Source organism: Eulemur rufifrons, chromosome 20, assembly GCF_041146395.1.
Source record: "Eulemur rufifrons isolate Redbay chromosome 20, OSU_ERuf_1, whole genome shotgun sequence".
Lineage (NCBI taxonomy): Eukaryota > Metazoa > Chordata > Mammalia > Primates > Lemuridae > Eulemur > Eulemur rufifrons.
The window spans coordinates 16,084,596-16,104,775 of record NC_091002.1 but is presented as its reverse complement, the minus strand read 5'-3'; the positions used below and the strand labels follow the sequence as shown (position 1 = coordinate 16,104,775).

Here is a 20,180-nt window from a genome sequence, read left to right as displayed (position 1 = left end):
ACGTTAATTACTTTATGAGGGGAGTGGGTGGGAGAAGCCAGAATTAAGCTATGTGGAAGCTTCTAGCACTTAAGATGTCAGTCAATCTTCTTTTTGCTGTGATAAATGAAGTTTGCAGCAGCTGGCTGGACCGTCCCCAGGCGGCCAGCAGTTTCTGGAGGAGGGACCTGAGGCTTGAGCAGGGGCTAAGAGGGCAGCGTTTGCCCTGGTGTCCTCAGGCTCCTGTGTCAGAGTTCATCGACCCTCTCTCAGCAGTCCTCCCAGGAGGCCTTGCGTGCCATGACACTCAGTAAGCGTCAACCTAAAATACCTGCTAGATCTCTAGGAGTTTAATCACGTGGCAAACTGAATTTAACTCGCCAAATCTTTATCCAGGACTTCCTAAGTCAGGTCTTGGGGTGGGCCCTAGGGATATTGGGGTGAATCGAGAGGCCCCTTGGACCTCAGGATGTGGGGATATGGACCTAAGGATGGTCAAAGATGGAAGCACAAAAGTCAATGAGCAGATTGTGGGCAGCGGACCCCAAGGATAAATAGGAATTAGCCGGGTTGGAGGGGCGGGAGATGTCTCTGGCCCAGGTAATGGCCCCAGGCAAAGGCAAGAGGCTAAGTGTCCTTGGCCAGGGGGTGGGTGGATGGTGATCTGGCAGAATCCTGTAAGTCTGACTGTGGAGTAAGGAATTTACCCCGAGGGAGAGGGGTGGGTTTTAAGTTCTAGAGAGGCAAAGTCCGGTTTGCATTTAAGGAGGGTCGCTCGGAGACTGGAGGGGAACCGGGGAGGCGGTTCGAAGGCGCGGCCGGGTCTAGGTAGGGGGTGGGGGCCGCTTCAGCAAGGGGACTGCAGGGACCACAGAGTGGCTTGCACTAATGCGGGGATACTCCCTGGCGATTTCCTGGGCCTGGCTGTCCCATCCTCGCGCCTCGCTCCCTTTCCTCAGTCTTCGCTATGTAGGCTACTCCTGCGCGACCCCAGAGGGACAGAGCCAGACCTCAGCCACATGGCAGCCCGCTCGGAGCCGTACCTCCCCGGTGGCGGCCGCCAACCTGCGCTCCGCCGGTCCCCGGGGCTCTGGGCGTGTACCGCGCCCGCCCGCAGGCCCCGCCCCACAGGCCCCGCCCCCGCGCTCGCGCGCCAGGCCCGGGCGGCGCCTACGCGCTTGGCGGGAGATAGGAAAGTGCTTCTGCGCGCGCCGGCGGCGGCTGCAGTTCCTGCGAGCGGGTGGCGCGGAAGCTGCGGACACGCTGACGCTTCCGAGCGCGGCCCCGGGCCCGGAGCGGCCGGAGCAACCAGAGCAGCCCGCGTCCTGACCCCGGCCCGGCTCCCGCTCCGGGCTCAGCCGGCGGGCGGGCGGGCGCGGCGCGGCCCGGGCCGGGGGGATGTCTCGGCGGGCGCGCGGGTGAGCGGGGCCGGGCGGGCTGAGGGTCCTTCCCCTCCCCCTCATCCTCTTCTCCTACCCCTGGGCATGTGGGGGGGAGGTCCCGTGGGAAATGCTGCGTTCTGGGCCTCTGGAGCCAGGGGGCGCTCGCAAAGCCGCGGGGCTCTTGAGGACCCCTCACGCGGCTCCCCGGGTCTGCCGGGCCTCGGAGCCGGGACCGGCGGCTGTCCTGGGACCCGGGCCAAGCCCTGCATGATGTCATTTTGTCTCCCGCCTGATTGCGGGGGTGGGGGTGGGACGGCCGGTGTCAGCTGGAAGGGCCTTTACTGGGGAGGGCGGCGACCCTGGAGAGGGAGAGCAATTCTCCCAGGTCACAGCTAGTGAGGTCAAAAGCCTGGGAGACACTTGTCGTTCGAGCCTAGCTTTGGCTCAGCTTTGCGGGTGGGCATTTCTTCCCAACATTCCGGGAAGCACAGAGCCCTCCAGGCCCTTTCCCCGGGACTGAGAAGGGTGCAGAGGCGGCGGCTCTTTTGTCTCTATCATCTGGGTTCCGCGCCCACCTGGGTTTAGTTGAGACCACCTTCCTGTTCCACGCGAGGAGTTCTGGGCAGCTGGGGTTGAAGGTGAGGGGAAGAGAGACTGACGCATATCAGGACCGCCCTGCCAGCAGCCCCCGGGGCAAAGGCAGGAACTGTGGTCTCTGTTTTACTTATTCCCCAGAGAATAAGTGGCAGCGTCAAGCCTGGAGCCCGGTCTGTGGGCTCCAGAGCCCTTTCTTACACCTGTGTGCCTGGGGCCTGAGACCTGGGCTTTTCAGCTTGTCTGGGAGACAGGACAATGGGGTCCAGCCCTGTTCCCTCCCTGCATTCGTGCAGCCCCCCAGATAACAGAGCACTCTTCAGATGGAGGTGTTTGCCTTCTTCTCAGGCTGAGAACGTATCTCTGGGCAGCTTTCGTTGCTGGCTTTCCCCAGAGTTCCTCCCAGCGAGGAAGCGTCTCATCCCAGGGCTCCTGGCACAGGGACTGTGTGCCTCAGGGCAGCTCCAGTCCCCAGGAAGAGTTTTCTGGTCTGGCACCTGTCAGACTATTTTGATTTTTGATCCAGGAGTGACCATCGACCCCTAGAACAATCCCAGGTCCTCTATCACTTCTCCTGGGGCCCAATGAGGGAGCCCCCTCCTATGTGAGGGACGGGTTCTGCACCCTGGCACCCTCACAGCCCTCAGCTCATTTCTTGGCCCCTTGCTGTAACTCCCCTCTGCCCCAGTGCCCCACTTCCGGCTTAGCTCTGCCTCACCCCAGCCCTGGAGCCGAGCCCCGCACATCGAAGGGCAAAAGATAGGGGATGTTGGACCAGAATGTGTTCGCCAACACCAGCTGGCCTCTGCTTTTGCAGCTGGGATTATGAGGTGAGGACTTGCAGGTGTGGAGTTAAGGAGGCATAGAGCCTGCCTTTATGGACTTGGTAAATGGCATAACCTCTGTGAGCCTCAGTTTCAGCATCTGTTAAACGGGAATACTGAGAGTACCTGTGAAGTGGATGGCTAGCACGTGATTGATAGAAGTGTATTATCTCATGTTGTTCTCCAAGCTGTCTGAGATGCTCTCCCCATTAAACAGAGCATTGGAGCACCAGAGATTGTCCACACAGACACCCTTTCATCCTTGAAGGAACGTTTGCCAAGCTTTTATTAGAAGCCAGGACTTGTACTGGGTGCTGGAGAAGCAAAGATGGCTTTTGTCAGGGTGGAGTCTGGGGGTAGTTAATTTCCAAGCCAGCTGCATTCTTATTACTATCTTATAGCTTTTTGTCTCCCACTTTGCAATGGTGAGGGACCCATGAATTGGGTCGGGAATGACAGGACAAGGCTGAATTCCAGATCCTTCTGGAACTGAGGTACTGCTGGGTTTAGACACCATCTCTTCCTACTTCTAAAAAACTTAATTAGTATTTCTTATTGACTAATAGGCAGCAGCTTTGCATATTTATTCACTTTTTTTTTTTCCTTAAAAAGAAATGGGTCTTGTTTCGTCACCCAGGCTGGAGTGCAGTTGTGGGATCATAGCTCACTGTAGCCTCAAAATCCTGGGCTCAGGTGATCCTCCTGCCTCAGCCTCCCGAGTCACTGGAATTATAGATGTGAGCCGCTGTGTCTGGCTTATTCGTTCTTGTATCTGTTCATTCCCTGGGCAAACATTTCTTAAGGCCTTTTGAAAGGCCCAGGGATATGGAGGTGGAGCTGACCTTTGTAGAAGATGAGGTCAGGGAGATAGGCAGTTGCTGCATGAGGGCCTGAGACAGGACGGTTTCCAGGGTGCAGTGGGCGTGACTTGAGGAAGCAGTGGTGAGTTCTGGAGAACAAGGGGAAGGTACGTGGAAGGAAGGAAGCCCTCTTTCTTCTTTTGGGCACAAGGCTTCTGCTTCCCTTGATTGTCTGGACATCTGTAGGCTTTTCCCAGTTTACATACACCTGACCCTAGGAACTTACCTGACTGAGGTGACCTGATACAGATCCCAGCACGTGGAGTTGGGGGAAGGTTACTGACCTTCCTCTAGCACCTGATGTCTCCATTTTTCTAACCCTTAAACTAGATAAGTATGGAGGAATTTTGGGAACAACTTGGAAAATTGCATGTTAAAGAATAAAAAGATCAGGCTGTGCTCAGTGGCTCACACTTGTAATCCCAGCACTTTGGGAGGCTAAGATGGGAGGGTCATTTGAGGCCAGGAGTTTGAGACCAGCCTGGGCAAAATAGGGAGACCCTGTCGCTACAAAAAAAAAAAAAAAAAAAAAAAAAAACTACGTGTGGTGGTACACGCCTATAGTCCTAGCTACTTGAGAGGCTGAGGTAGGAGGATCACTTCACTTGAGCCCAGGAGTTCAAGACTGCAGTGAGCTGTGATCACACCACTGTACTCCAGCCTGGGTAACAGCAAGATCCTATCTCAAAGAAAGAAAAATCCAAAATTCAGAGCAGTTCTTGTATGCTAATTTTTCTCTCCATTAGCTATGCCAGTGTGTAGGCAAGGATCAAAAAGGGACTTGGGAGTCAGGTGTGGTGACTTACCTGTAATCCCAGCACTTTTGGAGGCTGATTGGGAGGATTGCTTGAGGCTAGGACTTTGAGACCCTGTCTCTACAAAAAAAAAGTTAGTTGGGTGTAGTGGCATGTGCCAGCTGAGCCAAGAGCGTAGCTTGAGTCTAGGAATTTGAGGTTGCGGTGAGCTGTGATCATGCCACTACATTCTAGCCTGGGTGACAGAGTGAGATCCTATCTCGAAAAAAAAAGGGATTTGCAGAAATGGACATAGTTACTGAGAGAATGTATTTAAAATGTTTTTTTCCCCCAAATAACTAATATTTCTTAAAAATCCTGGTGCTTGATGACTACTTATATCATCAGCTTTAATCCTTAACATATCCATGCAAATTTAAGTTTGTTATTGAAAAGAAAATATTAAAGTGGCAATCTCGTTTTGAATATAATATTCTTGTTGAAATTTTAACAATCTTGGAGCTTTTGAAATCATTACAATGTTCCTGAAGACTAAAGAATAAAGAAGAAAATAAAAATAGCTCATAACCCATCTCATTAAAACATTGGGAAGGTGGGAGTTACCACTTTCAAAAGCAGTAAAAGTAAAAGCCTGCCTCTCCCAAACCGTCCCGTAGAGTTGGCTGGCCACTGCCCACATACTCTCTATCCATCACATAAAAGCACACGGACACACTGTTCTTGACCTTTACCTTGCTTTCCCTGCAGCGAGGAGCCGGATGAGCTGCACTACCAAGACACAGATTCAGATGTGCCAGAGCAGAGGGACAGCAAGTGCAAGGTCAAATGGACCCACGAGGAGGTGAGTGGCATGGGGACTCCGTGCAGCGGGGAGGCTGGCCAGAGACCTGAGCCTGGGGTGTCTGCCTGATTCTCTGACAGATGGGGTGAAGGGAAGGAGCCAGGGAAAGAGGTGGATGGGTCCTCTGGTTCTTCCTGATGCCTCTTCTCAGAGCTTTCTTGGGGACTTAATTTGGAGGACTCAGGGGAGAATTTGTGTCTCAGACCTCAGGGCCGGCACTTGTTTCCCGAGAAGCTGGCGTGTTCTGCATCATGGACGTCAATTATGCCTCTTGCCTTCTGACTGCTAAGAGGTTCAGCCAGATCTGCACCCCCTTCTTTCCTTTTTTAAAAAATTTAATTATATTTAATTTGGTGACATCAAGCTCTGAATTGATTTTCTGCTAGCCACATCTTTTTATTCTTTAATCAACTTTATTGAAGTGTAATTCATATGCAGTCAAGCGCTCTCTTTTAAGGTGAGCAGCTGGATCAGTTTTGGCAGGTGCGTATACCCACTTAGCACGACCCTGATTATTCCAAGAAGTCACTGTGGCCCTTTGTGGTCGGGCTCCCCCAGTGCCAGGCAGTTGCTGATGTAACGTCCCTCAGTTGAATTTGTTTGCGCATTCTTGAATGTCCTACAAATGAAATCATACGGTTGTATTCTTTTGTATCGGGCTGCTTTTGCTCAGCATACTGTTGGGTGATTCAGTAATTGGTCCATTTTCATTGCTGGGTAGTCCTCCGTTGTGGGGATTACCAGTATGTTTCAACTGCTGATAGACGTTCAGACTGTTTCCAGTTTTTAGCTATCGTGGACAGCTCTGCTGTGAAGATTCTTGCCTACATGTTTTTGCAGATAAATATTTTCATTTCTCTTGGGAAGATAATTAAGTATGGTGATGGGAAAGGTATATGTTTAATTTTATAGAAACTGAAACCCTTCTCATAATTGATTGTGCCATTTTAGACTCCTCCTGGCCTTATCTTTTTATTCTACCTTATTAATTTTAGGTCTGGTTTTTTGTTTGTTTTTTTCCCTAAACTTGCTGATCAAGTGGTGAAACCCTCTTAAGTCATTAAAGATGTTTCTTCAGACAAGTGCTGAGCAAACATTTTCTGTTCATCCACCGTGAACTAGGGTCTGTATGTGACTGTTGTGGCTTAGAAGAATAAACAAGACCAGGTTCCTACCCCACAGCAGCTCTCCGCCTGGGCTGGAGAGAGATAAGGAGACGGTGCATGGGCCCATGCAATGTGCTGTGGTTGTCCCCTGCACAGGCAGGGTCGGTGTCCGTTTGTGCTCACTGTTGTGTCCCTACTGTCTGCATTAAGGCACCAAGCACATAGGAAGCACCCAATAATTGTTCATTGGATGAGTGGATGGCAAATAACCTGTAGAAGGGGAGAGATTACTGTTGCCTGAAGAGGTTAGGGAAAGTTTCTTGGAGAAAAGCGGTCTTTGAGCTGAGGATGAGGATTTGGAAATTCAGCAGTGAGGGAAGATGAACTGCAGAAAGGTGGGTGAGTCAGAGTAGGCAATAGGTTGTAGGTGGAGAAGAGCCAGGAACACAGGGGTCCTGCCTGGGTGGAGAGAGACAGGTCCTTGAAGGGGAAAAGTGGTGGTTATAGGCAAAAGACAGATTGGGGCTAATTCCTGGAGAGCCGTGAATGTGGAACTCAGAAGCTATAGGATTGTTCTGCTGTCAGTGCAGAGCCAGGGAAGGTTTTTAGGCTTCAGGAGCTAATCTGTATGGGGCACGGATAAGAGATTTGGGGCAGGCTGGGGCTCAGAGACCAGTGCTGAGGGTGTTGGGGAGAGGAGGTGGCAGTGGAGAGAGAGTTGGGTGATGCAAAGGTGGAGGTGAGGGGCAGAGAAGGTTGGGGGAAGTGGGAAGAGTTGGAGATTGGGAACAGCAGTGTCCATGCCAGCTGTCAGGGAGGGTGATGGTGTTGGAGGTAGACACAGGCAACAGCGGCAGGAAAGCAGTATGGGCCTGGCCTGGGCACGGTGAGGAGTGTCCTAGGCTGGCCTAAGGTGGACGTGTGGCTGTGGGCTGTCTCACCTAAAGGATTTATGGGGACTTTGCCCAGCCTGGGCTGCACTCTGGCCAAGCTGTAGTTGAGGGCCTGGATTCCTGTGGCAGCTACATGGTGGCCAATTTTTCTGTCCCGGAGTGTGTGTATGTGTGTGTGTGTGTGTGTGTATGTGTATGTATATATGCACAAATTTTTGTGTGTGTGACAAAAGACACTTAACTTTAAATCTACCCTTTTGCCCATCTTTAAGTGTACATTTCAGTAGTGTTACTTTCCCATTGTGCAACAGATCTCTAGCACTTTTTCATCTTTGAAAACTGAAACTGTACACGTTAAACACTAATTCCCTCTCCCCACTTCCCCCAGCCCTCGGCAGCTCCCTTTCTCCTTTCTGTGTCTGTGACGTTGACTGCTTTAGGTGCTGCACGGGAGTGGAGTCGTACAGCATTCGTCCTTCTGTGACTGGCTTATTTCACGCAGCATAATGTCCTCAAGGTGCATCCATGTGGCCTGTGTCAAGATTTCTCTAATATTCCATTGTATGTATAGATCACGTTTCCTTTGTCTGCATATTAAATTAAAACACATCAATGCAAGGAATACTTTATGTACAGTCAACTACAGCCATTTATAGTACAATTCTATGATTTTCAACAGATGGGTGTATACAGCCATGAAACTACCAGCTCTGTGAGGTTGTAGAACGTTTCCATCACCCCCAAAACATTCCTTGTTTCCCTTTGCTGTCCATCCCTCTCAGACAACTGCTGACTACCTTTTTGTCCCCATAACTTGGTTTATTTTTCTAGAATTTCATGTGCATGGAATCACACAGTGTGTACCCTTTTCGGCCTGGCTTCTTTTCACTCATCATAATGATAGTGAGATTCATGTTGTGTGAATTGGTTCATTTTTAGGAGGGCAATTTGACAGATACTGTTTTGCCTTGTAACTACTCTTGATTCTGCCCATCTGCAGAGGTGAATCACTGTCGGCTCTGGCCAGGGCGCAGCTGTATCCCCCTAACACTCACTCTGCCGTCTTTCAAGCCTTTCCCAGCCCGTAGGGAGCTTGATGACAAGCACGCTGGGCCGTGACCGCCCACTGCTCAAACACACCAGTGGCTCTGAGTGATGTGGAGGCCCGAGCTGTGCTGCCTGTGGTCTGGCCCCTGCCATTCCCTCCCCTCCAAAGTCATCTTGCATCTGTCTCTGACTTCCTGCATTCTAGCTATGCTGCATTTCCTTTGAGCCTGTCCCTTGGTCTCCCTGAATAGGCAGCGGGCAGTCACCACATACCTCTCCATGTCCCCCAGCTTTGCTTTTCTTCGTGTGAGCCTTCGATTAGCATCTGCCTCGCTCTAGACCGCGAGCCCCTTGAGGTCAGGGGCAGCTCTCTTGCTGCCCACTGCTGTGACGGCAGCGCCTGGCACTCTGCCCAGCACATAGTGGGTGCTCGCTTCACGGCTGAATGCGTGCATGAGGCTGATGGGTTGGGAGAGGGCGCAGCCACCGGCAGCTGCGAGGCTGTCTGCACGTGTGTGGGCTGAGCCCTCTGTCTCCCTGGTGCTGGCAGGACGAGCAGCTGAGGGCCCTGGTGAGGCAGTTTGGACAGCAGGACTGGAAGTTCCTGGCCAGCCACTTTCCTGTGAGTACGTCCCCTCCCCCTGGACAAGGGTTCTGGGTGACTAGACGCTTTTCCTGGGACAGACTTTCTGCCAAGGAGAAGAAAAGTGAGGTCCTCACCAAGTCCCCCGAAACAAAACCAGATAAAACAAGACAAAATGACCTTCACAGGACCTTTCTTCCCAAACTGGCATTCGAGGCCAGTGTGTGTCTCCACACAGCTGCCTCAGCACACCTGGTGACTTGCAGCCAGTCACACACATTTGCATTCCTTCCTGTGAGTTGCGAGGAGTGAGTAGGTGCTCGAGTGAGTAGGTGCTCGGCTTCTCAGCAGCGAGGCTGACACGAGAGGAAACGGTGCTGTCAGCAGGCTTCATGGTGAGGCCCCTGCAGGGCTGGCTGGTGCCACTACAGCCAAGCATTTAGGGCCTCCTAATGGGGAGGGGTCCCCGCAGGCCCCCACCCCCCAGCACTGCAGGTGTTGGAGGGAGGGGGTGTGGCAGGAGCTGCCATATAGCTTCCTGCCAGGGTCCCTCGGGCCACTCGGGCACCGAGTCGTCAGACTCCTTCCTGCGCGATTTCCTCATCTCCCCTGGTTCCGTGTAATCTGAACGCTTCCGGGAATGAAAATGGTCTCCCAGATGAAAGCAGGGATCCCTGACATACTACTCAAGGTTTTACAGGGGGATAAAGGCTTGAGATAGTGGCCCCCCTGTGTTTGGGTGCTGGGAAGTGGCTCCCCACGGGGGCCTGGGTTTGGCCCTCTTTCATAGCCCAGGGAAACCACCTGTGTTCTGTATGTGGATGTGTGGTGGGTGTGTGGAACAGGACACACCTGAGCTGTGCCCGGCCCCAGGCCCCTGAGCCCAGTACTCAGCCAGGGTCCCAGCCGGCAGTGCCAGAAGTTCTCACTCCACAGACGCCCGTCTGTTCTTCCCGTTCTCTGCCCAGAACCGCACTGACCAGCAATGCCAGTACCGGTGGCTGAGAGTTTTGAATCCAGACCTTGTCAAAGGGCCATGGACCAAAGAGGAAGACCAGAAGGTAACTGCCAGGACGGCGCCTTGCACTCCGTGGGCATTCGCCCGCCGCCAGTGAATCCGGGGTCTGCAGGGCTGCCCTTGTGTTGGCGGGGGTGTCGGGCTGAGCGTCGGTGTGAGTCGTCCCCTGGCCAGTCTGGACGTTCCCGCTGCCCCAGCTCCAGCCCCGAGGTCTCGAGACTCAGAGTGACTCCAGGCCTCCCACCCACGATCTGAGGGCTGTCGGGCAGATCACTTGGCTTCTCTTGCTCCATCCATAAGGGGACGGCAGTAGCACAGAGTTGTCGTGACGCATGTAAGGGTTTGGTTTGCACAATTTGGCACACGGTGGGTGAGCTCAGCGATTGCAGCTGCTGTCGTCCTCGATGATAATAGTGACTGCACCATGTGGAGTGCTTCTTTGGGTCCCCGTAGGAGCCTGTGAGAAGGGCAGAAGAGGAATTGTTAGTCCTGTTTTATAGGTGAGGAGACCGAGGCTCAGAGGGTGCCCCCAAGCCAGGAAGAGACAGTGCCACGACTCTCCTGGGCTACTGCTCGGCTGTTCCCTCACCTCTGGCGCTTCTCCCTGATGTCGGCCTAGAGGACGCCATCCCACCCCAAGCAGGCATGGCTTGGGGAAAGAGGGAGATGAAGGGAACCAGGTGTTTTAAAATTAGTTTTTCTTTTTTTTGAGACAGAGTCTCACTCTGTTGCCCAGGCTAGAGTGAGTGCCGTGGCGTCAGTCTAGCTCACAGCAACCTCAAACTCCTGAGATCAAGCGATCCTCCTGTCTCAGCCTCCCGAGTAGCTGGGACTACAGGCATGCGCCACCATGCCCGGCTAATTTTTTCTATATATATTTTTAGCTGTCCATATAATTTCTTTCTATTTTTGGTAGAGATGGGGTCTCGCTCTTGCTCAGGCTGGTCTCGAACTCCTGAGCTCAAACGATCCGCCCACCTCGGCCTCCCAGAGTGCTAGGATTACAGGCTTGAGCCACCACGCCCGGCCTAAAATTAGTTTTAAAATTCTGTTTTTTAAAAAAAAATCAAAGTGATACTTGGTTGCTGTAAAAATTTCAACCACACGGAAATGAAGTGGAATATTTCTACTTGCCCCCAAATCTTCTTGCCCTGAAATGTCCACTCTTCCCCTTTGACTGTGGCCTGTGCGTGCATGAGAATGTGTGTGTGTTGTAAAAGGGGGGGGCTTGGCCTGGCCTGGGAGGCCACATATGTTGTGTTTTGTGTCCTGAGTGAGGGGCCAGCTGAGGTAGGGACTCCAGCTGGCTTAGCCCCTCAAGCGTGGCACCCAAGGCTCTGGGCTGTGCCCTCCTGATTCCCACAGGGGTGCTGGAGAGGCTCATGGCAGCCTGGGGGAGGACGTCACGCCCCCCTCGTTCACGTGGCCTGGCAGTGGGGAGTGAGCCTTGGATGCCCCCGTGGGCAGGTCCTCGTCCCTCTGCCCTTTTCTCTGGAGTGAGTTGACTGGGTTGAGCCCTGAGGAGGGAGGCAGGACCCCGGCTCTTTTTTCTTTGCTTGAGTTCTGCTCTAGAGAAAGTCTCCAGCACTCTTGGCCTTGACTTATTTGAGGCAGTGAGTGACAGGGACGTGGTAAGGACCTCAGGCAGGTGCCTGTGGACTGCGCAGAGTCCTCCCGAGTGGCCTCCTAACAACCACCTCAGTGGCTCCCGTGTGGCCAGGTGGTGCGTGGCAGGTGACACCTCTCAGGGCCATGGTGAGGCTCATGGATGTGGGGGCGCGGGGAGGCCCCGCAGGCTTCACAGAGGCTGTTCTCCAAGGTGATTGAGCTAGTCAAGAAGTACGGCACGAAGCAGTGGACGCTGATCGCCAAGCACCTGAAGGGCCGGCTGGGGAAGCAGTGCCGCGAGCGCTGGCACAACCACCTCAACCCCGAGGTGAAGAAGTCCTGCTGGACGGAGGAGGAGGACCGCATCATCTGCGAGGCCCACAAGGTGCTGGGCAACCGCTGGGCTGAGATCGCCAAGATGCTGCCGGGGAGGTAAGCTGCCTTCTGGGGGCCTGGGGTGGGCAGGGAGAGGATCCTGGAAGGTGAGGCCCATGCCTGTGCTGGAGGCGGGTTCCTGGGGGGTACTGTGCTCTTTTCTTTAACCCCCAGCCTCGGCTCCAGGGCTCCTGGAGGCGTGTAGTCACGAGGAGGGGTGGTTCCCCCAGGAAAGCCCTGACCTCATCAGCTTGAAAAGAGGAGGTGGAAAGGGAGGCCTCAGCCAGAAATTGGGGGCCCTGGACCCTGGCTCTCACCCTCTCCTAACTTGCCATATCTTTTCCTTGGTCAGCCCCTTTCTCTGCTGGGCCTCAGTTTCTTCAGTTGATATAAAATGGGCTGGGGGTATGGGGAGATGGGCTTCCTTTGAGAAGAAAAAAAATCAAATAGTGCTAAGAAGAAAACAAATCAAATAGTGCTATGATGTACTTAAAAGAATTGTAATGAAAAACATCAGTCCTTGTCTCCACTCTGTAAGTCACTCCACTAAACAGACTCATCATTTCTGAGTCCTTCTGGTATTCACCTCTGTCTTTATAAGTGACGTACAATCTCCTATATTGGTCTTCTGCTACAGGAGAGTTTCAGACAAGTATCCTCGGTTTTATAATTTTTGCCATAGCCTGAATGATACATTTGCTTATTTCACAGAGCTGTGTGTAAATGCTCTGTCCATCGTTAAGCGCCAGAGACATGTGAGACTTCATCTTAGAGCTGAAAGAGACCTTAGAGTTAATCCGGTGGAGCCTTATTTACAGAAACAGGAACTCGGGTCAGGGAGGTTGGTGATGTGCCAGTGGCACAGAGCTGGGGTTCAAATGTCCCCCCATTCCCTGTGCAGAACGGACAATGCTGTGAAGAATCACTGGAACTCTACCATCAAAAGGAAGGTGGACACGGGAGGCTTCCTGAGCGAGTCCAAAGACTTCAAGCCCCCTGTGTACTTGCTGCTGGAGGTCGAGGACAAGGACGGCCACCAGAGTGCCCAACCTGTGGAAGGCCAGGTGAGACGGCTGCCCAAGGCAGCTCAGCCTCTGGGCTCGACTTAGCTCGGTCTGTTTGATTTCACGTTGATCCAGCATCATCTCCTTGAACACCTCATTGACAGCTGTTGGTTAGTTTCTGCCAGAGTCTAAAAGTAGGTTGCGTGTTTCCGGGGCCTTTCCTGATGACATGTTTCTGCATGTAACTGGCACTTGTCTGCCCACAGGTGAAGGGCGACAGAGCAAGCTGATACATAAAATTGAGAATTAATTTAGGAGGTTCTCAGCCTCCTCCTGGCCTCATCAGCAACTTGCTTCTTTTTTTTTTTTTTTTTTTTTTTTTTTTTTGTGAGACAGAGTGTCTCACTCTGTCGCCTGGGCTAGGGTACTGTGGCATCAGCCTAGCTTACAGCAACCTTAAACTCTTGGGCTCAAGTGATCCTCCTGCCTCAGCCTCCCGAGTAGCTGGGACTACAGGTGCACACCACGATGCCTGGCTAATTTTTCCATTTTTAGTAGAGATGGGGTCTTGCTCTTGCTCAGGCTGGTCTCAAGCTCCTGAGCTCAAGCGATCCTCCTGCCTCGGCCTCTCAGAGTGCTAGGATTACAGGCGTGAGCCACCACGCCTGGCCAGCGGCTTCTTTCTTGTCTATTGCTCTTTCCAATCTTTTATGCTGAAAGCATGTTTTCAGTTTTTAAAAAAATCAGATATATTGAGGTATAATTTACGTACTGTGTTTAGTGTACAGTTCTGAGTTATGACAAAAGCATACGGTGATGTAGCCACCACCACAGTCAAGTGTGTTCCTTTTCATCAGCCTTTTTCCTGCCCTCAGCTCTTGGCACCCTTATCTGTTCTCTGTCTATAATTTTGTCTTTTCCAGAAATTCATAAATGAAATCATACAGTATTACATTTGCAGTTCTTAAAAAAAACCAGCATATGCACATGTTAACATCCTCATCTCATATCCCAGAGGAAACTTTTGTATTTTTTAACTATATCTCTGAAGATTATTTGTTAAAAATAGAGATTTGAAGCAAATGTGACGGAATATTAAGAATTGATGATGCTGGGTACATAGTAGTTCTCTGTGCCAGTGGTCCCCAACATTTTTGGCACCAGGGATCAGTTTCATGGAAGACAATTTTTCCATGGTCCGGGGTGGAAGGGGGGGTGGTGTGGCGTGGCAGGGGACCTGGTGTGGAGCTCAGGTGAATGCACAGCCCGTTTCCTAACAGGCCATGGACTGGTACCAGGCCGTGGCCCAGGGGTTGGGGACCACAGCTCTATGCTGTTTTCCAATCTTGTCTGTAATCATGAACTATTTAATAATTTAATACTTTTTAAATGTTCTCTTTATTTTTAGTTTCAAAATATTAATTGAGGGGGTATAGGTATTTTTGTTACATGGATCTCTTTTATAACACTTAAGTCAGAGCTTTGGGTGTGCCCATTTAATGCTCCCTTTTCCCTCTTCCCTGCCCCCCTTTAGAGACAGGGTCTTGCCATGTTGCCCAGGCTGGAGTGCAGTAGCTTGATCATAGTTCAGTGCAGCCTCTAAACCCTGGGCTCAAGTAATCCTCTCACTTTGGCCTCCCAAAGTTCTGGAACCTAGCTAGAGGCATGAGCTACCATGCCCACCCCCTTTTCCCTTTTCTTACTGGCTAAAAATAAATTGTTCATACCTTCAGTTCTTCCACAGTGCTCTGCTAGGGGGTTATATAATGTTTTTGCCTCTATTTCTTTTTCTTTCTTTCTTTTTTTTTCTTTTGAGACAGAGTCTCACTCTGTTGCCCGGGCTAGAGTGCCGTGGCATCAGCCTAGCTCACAGCAACCTCAAACTCCTGGGCTCAGACGATCCTCCTGCCTCAGCCTCCCAAGTAGCAGGGATTACAGGCATGTGCCACCATTTCCGGCTAATTTTATATATATATATATTTTTAGCTGTCCATATAATTTCTTTCTATTTTTTTTTTTTTTAGTAGAGATGGGGGTCTCGCTCTTGCTCAGGCTGGTCTCGAACTCCTGAGCTCCAACAATCTGCCCGCCTCGGCCTCCCAGAGTGCTAGGATTATAGGCGTGAGCCACTATGTCTGGCCTATTTCTTGATTTTTGCCTGAGGTCAGCTAGTAAATGGCAAAGCTCCATCAGAATCTGGAGTCTGTGCCATCTCCCCGGCCCCATTGTACTCCTGTTAATGGAGGATTTTGCTCCTTGCTTTCCATGTGGCCTCTGTTAATCACATGTGCTGTTTTCTTTTTTTTTCCTTAAAATTTTTATTTATTTATTTAGAGACTGAGTCTCATTCTGTTGCTCAGGCTGGAGTGCAGTGGCTCACAGCAACCTCAAACTCCTGGGCTCAAGCGATCCTCCTGCCTCAGCCTCCCAAATAGCTGGGACAACAGGCACGCACCACCACACCTGGCTAATTTTTAAAATTTTTTGTAGAAACGGGGTCTCGCTATGTTGCCCAGACTGGTCTCAAGTTCCTGACGTACTATTTTCAAGGCGGCCTGTCAGGTTAACGTGCCAAGCTTGTTTCCAGGGTTCTGCCAGGAGAGCTATTGCTGCAAAGGATTTTCCTCTATTTCTTTTTTCTTTTTCCCCCATCACAAGGTTAGTATACTTGCATTTTTTCAAACTTTCATTTTAGAATATTAAGCATTGAGAAGTGTTGCAAGAGTAGTACAAAGAACTCCCATATCCCTTGGTCTGGATTTGTTAGTTTTTAACATTTTGCCAGAGTTGCTTTATCTTTCTGTAAATATCACTTTTGTCATCTGAGCCATCTGAGAGTCGGTGACGTATGTCATGCCTCTTTACCCCTCGATGATTCTGCACGGATTCCCTTAGAATAAGGCCATTCACTTACATAATCACAGTACAGTTATAGCCAATTCAGGGCATTTAACCTTGGTTCGGGAATTTTATCTAATCTACAGCCTGTGTTGGGCTTTTTCCTGTCCATGATCCAGTCCAGGACCAGACATTGCATTTAATTGTACTGTCTCTTTCTCATGATATTGATGTATTTGAAGTGTACGGTCTGGCTAGCTATGTTATAGAATGTTTCTCATTGTGGGCTCAGCTGAGTTTCCTTATTAGATTCAATTTGTGTGTTTTGAGCTGGAAATGATTGCATAATCTGTATCTCATAACAAAAAAAAATCCAAATGGGGCCCTTATATCCAACAGGGAAGACTTGCAACCACCTGGCTCCCAGCAGCCCCTGCCATGAAGGAGGAGGAAAGCAGTGAGGAGGAGGCCGCAGCAGCCGCCACTTCTCAGGAGCGGGAGCCTGTGCCTACAGAGCTGGACAGAGTGCAAACGCCAGAGCCCTTGGAGGACTTCCCCAGGCATGAGGACCAGGAGGGCTCCTCGCCGGAAACGAGCCTGCCCTACAAGTGGGTGGTGGAGGCAGCAAACCTCCTCATCCCTGCGGTGGGGTCCAGCCTCTCTGAAGCCCTGGACTTGATTGAGTCGGTACGTTGGTCACAGCACTTCACAGTGGGCACAGAGCGCCCCCCAGCTGGGAGTGCTTCTCTTAGGGGCTTGCATCCTTCTCACTCTACAATCCCAGTAAGGATTATGGACTTGATGCCAAGTGCTCCACCCTGAGCCAGCGCCTGGGGACACCAAGGTAGTCACCATGTGGTCCCTGCCCTGGGGATCTCCCAGTGAGCAGCAGGGTGCAAGGTGCGTGGTGGCACCTGACCCAGATGTGCAGCACGAGGTGGGGCAGGAAGGCTGCCCGGAGGAGGTGGCACTGCGCTGAGTCCTCAAGCGTGACTGGCAGAGAATAGCGTGGTGTTTGTGGCACCACACATAGTTGGGTCTCCCAGGAGAGGAGCCCAGTAAGTGCCAGGCTGGGCTGCGTCTGTAGCAGCGAGTGGGTTCTGTTTTCTCAGGGTGGAGCAGCCCCCGAAGCCACACTGTGGTGACCTCGCTGGCTGTGGGTTGTGCCCCTTTGCAGAGAGCTCCCTGGTGGGGGCTGTGTCTGTTGGTGTGACACCCCAGCTCCTAGCTGTGTCAGCCAGGCCTGCGGCGTGGAGCAGGTTTCAGGAGGTGAAAGGCAAGAGGCTGATACCCAGGGCTGGGGAGCCCAGTGTGAGGTGCCTACACTCGCCTTCCCGTGTAGCTGTCCCCTCCCTCTGAACACCTAAATGCTAGGCTCTGAACTTAACATACAGTCCACGCGGTATCCTGTGAGATGTGTCCTTTCTCTGTTTTGTGGTTGAGACTGAGGCTCAGAGAGGTCAAGTAGTGTACCCACGGTTGCACAGTGAGTAAGCTTGGTGGTCTCAACTGTTGTGCTGCACTTCCACTCCTACCTGATGGGGGGAATCAGATGGTGCCATCCCTGGGGACCCATCTGCTCAGACCCTCTCTGATTGGTCTCACCTCTTGGCCCTGGCAGCTGGGACTAAACCCATCTGCAGGATCTGTCTGTGGCAATCCCACCTCCGGGGAATTTCCGAGTCGCTTGGCTCTGGCACGCTCATCAGTTTCTGGCAGGTGGCTCTGAGGCTGCTCCTCTGGGCCTTAAGGGGGTGTTGAGATGAGAATTGGCTCCTCTGTGCCTGGCTCTGTTGGCATGTCACAGCATGACCTCCCTCCATCCTCAGAATGTTGTGTTTTCTTGCACTTGACAGGCACAGCTCACTTTTATTGAGCACCCACTGTATGCCAGGCCCAATGCCTGATTAGTAATTACAGTATGTAGCATCTGAGTGCCTGTGATGTACCGGGCCCGTTACTTGTACCTAACATATGTGCTCTTAGTCCTTTAACAACGCCATGACGTGGATGGTGGGCTCATCACCGGTGAGGGCATCCCCCGCTCAGAGAGGTTAGGAGACTTGTCCAGTGTCACACACCTGGTGACCGCCAGGGCCAGGAGTCAGACCCTGCTGTCCAGCCCAGAGCTCAGGCTCTTTCCACGATGACCGTCAGCGCCAGTTGGGGGACCTGTGGCATCTGCTCGAGGCAAATCCTGTGGGATGTGCTTCTGGTCTGTCAGACGCTGTCAGTCCTAGGGCTTCCCTGGGGTATGGGCCTGAGGTCAGCCCTGCACCGAGCTGGCTTCCACCCTTGGGAGTGCACTGCCCCAGGCTCCTGTAACTCTCAGGGGCCAGAAATTTCTACTAGTGGCTGGGCACGGTGGCTCACGCCTATAATCCTAGCACTGTGGGAGGCTGAGGTGGGGGAGGATCGCTTGAGCTCAGAAGTTTGAGACCAGCCTGAGCAAGAGCGAGACCCTGTCTCTACTAAAAATAGAAAAATTAGCCGGGCGTTGTGGCATGTGCATCTGTAGTCCCAGCTACTTGGGAGGCTGAGTCAGGAGGATCCCTTGAGCCCAGGAGTTTGAGGTTGCTGTGAGCTAGGCTGACTTCATGGCACTCTAGCCTGGGTGACAGAGCAAGACTTTGTTCCCGAAAAAAAAAGAAATTTCCACTAGTGTCTGGGTCTGCTCAGGGCCAGACCTCCAGGGATGAAGGTGGAACATTCTGTCTCCAGAAGCCTTCTCACTCGGATTGTAATTTACTGGGTAAAGGAGACAAGACCTGGGGTGATTCCCAGGTTTGTTCTTAGAAGCTTGGTCATCTGACTTGGAGCAGATGACACGCCCTTGGGCCCACTAGCAGGGTTGTTGAAGTGCCCCAAGGAGGCACCAGTGATGGGTGGGCATCTTGTCTACGGCTCTGTGTTTTGATCTATAGAAATATAGAGACATAGGAAACTCTCTGAGGAAATGCACACAATGTTACTGATCAGTCCTGGGCTGCAGAATTATACTGGATACTGTGTAGTTCCCTTTAGTAACGGAGTCCTGTTGTATTAAAAGCAGAGTAATTGCAATTCTACCGAACCTTCCTCTCTGGGCAGGACCCTGATGCTTGGTGTGACCTGAGTAAATTTGACCTCCCCGAAGATCCATCTGCAGAAGGCAGTATCAGCAACAGCCCGGTGCAGCCCCAAGCATCACAGCAGCAGCAGCAGGCCCTGCTGTCCCGCCAGCCTGCTGCTCTGGTGCCCAATGTGACCGAGTACCGCCTGGACGGCCACACCATCTCGGACCTGAGCCGGAGCAGCCGCGGCGAGCTGATCCCTATCTCTCCCAACACTGAAGTCGGGGGCTCAGGCATGGGCACACCGCCCTCTGTGCTTAAGAGGCAGAAGAAGAGGCGTGTGGCTCTGTCCCCAGTCACAGAGAATAGCGCCAGCCTGTCCTTCCTGGACTCCTGCAACAGCCTCACCCCCAAGAGCACACCCGTCAAGGCACTTCCCTTCTCACCCTCCCAGGTACGTGGACCCCACTCCAGCTGCTTATCGGGTTCAGTTTACGGACACCCAGTGCCCAGCACGGGGCCTGGCACATACCAGCCAGCCCGTGTTCACTGAGCACCTGCTTTGTGTCTGGCCTTGTGCTCGGCATTGGGCAAACAAAGGTGGGTAAAAACAGACCTGGCCCTGCCCTCACAGAGCTTATGCTCTGGTAGGAGCACCAGTTAGTAAATTTAAAAAGACCCCAACCCAAATGTGACAAGTGATATGAAGGAGAAGGCTCATGGTGCTACCCTGTGTCTAGTCTGGAAAGATCCAGGAAGACTTCCAGGAGGAGGAGAAATTGCTCAAGCTGAGGAAATAGTAGATGCTAACTGGGCAATGAAGAGGAGAAAGAGAATTGGGTCATGTTTTCCAAAGGAATCCATTTGTTGAACCTAAATCTGTTCATAACAGATTTGCCAGCGTGAGGGAGCAGAGGTGAAGACGACACAGGCCAACCATTGCTGGGGACAGGCTTGTAATGAGTTAACCAGAGTGCAGTTGGGGAGGGGCTGTGGTGACAGCAATTGCGAAACTCTCTACCATGTTCTGGGTACTGCCCCCAGGGTTCTGTTTGTAATATACACAGAACATCCATCGGGAGAGCTGGGAGGGGTGCCAGGGTCTTTCCTAGAGGTTGGGGAGGTGCTCAGCCTTCCTGGGGAGTGGGGTCCAAGCTGGGTCTCCCCAATCACCTCCAGCCAAGGCCCAGACACAGGGAAGGGCAGGGTGGAGGTGAAGGCCAGAGCCAGGAGTGGTGGGGCAGGGGCGTTGGAGGGCTGTGGATCTCCCTGGGTCTGCTCCTGCAAGGCTGTGGGAGACAGTGAGGCCGAGGTGGCATGTTGCAGGCTGACCCATCCCCTGCTGGGGAGGGATCTAGGCTCAGCCTACTGGTTGGGGTGGCCAGTGGTGTTTCCGAGAGAGGCCCTGTATCGGTTTGTG

General features: G+C 52.3%; 1 protein-coding gene across 2 annotated transcripts in view; it reads left to right on the top strand.

Moving 5' to 3' along the window:
• Window positions 1-1,200: 1,200 nt before the first annotated feature.
• Window positions 1,201-20,180, top strand: part of MYBL2 (MYB proto-oncogene like 2) — a 28,359-nt gene continuing 9,379 nt past the window's right edge. Inside the window, exons 1-8 of one of the 2 annotated variants that reach the window (XM_069496006.1) lie at window positions 1,201-1,397; window positions 5,142-5,235; window positions 8,832-8,903; window positions 9,833-9,925; window positions 11,702-11,922; window positions 12,767-12,929; window positions 16,107-16,394; window positions 18,798-19,214. In XM_069496006.1, coding sequence (XP_069352107.1) covers window positions 1,378-1,397; window positions 5,142-5,235; window positions 8,832-8,903; window positions 9,833-9,925; window positions 11,702-11,922; window positions 12,767-12,929; window positions 16,107-16,394; window positions 18,798-19,214 — 1,368 coding nt within the window. In that variant the 5' untranslated portion in view covers window positions 1,201-1,377. The remainder of the gene's footprint in view (window positions 1,398-5,141; window positions 5,236-8,831; window positions 8,904-9,832; window positions 9,926-11,701; window positions 11,923-12,766; window positions 12,930-16,106; window positions 16,395-18,797; window positions 19,215-20,180) is intronic. The other variant, XM_069496007.1, reaches the window with a different exon arrangement.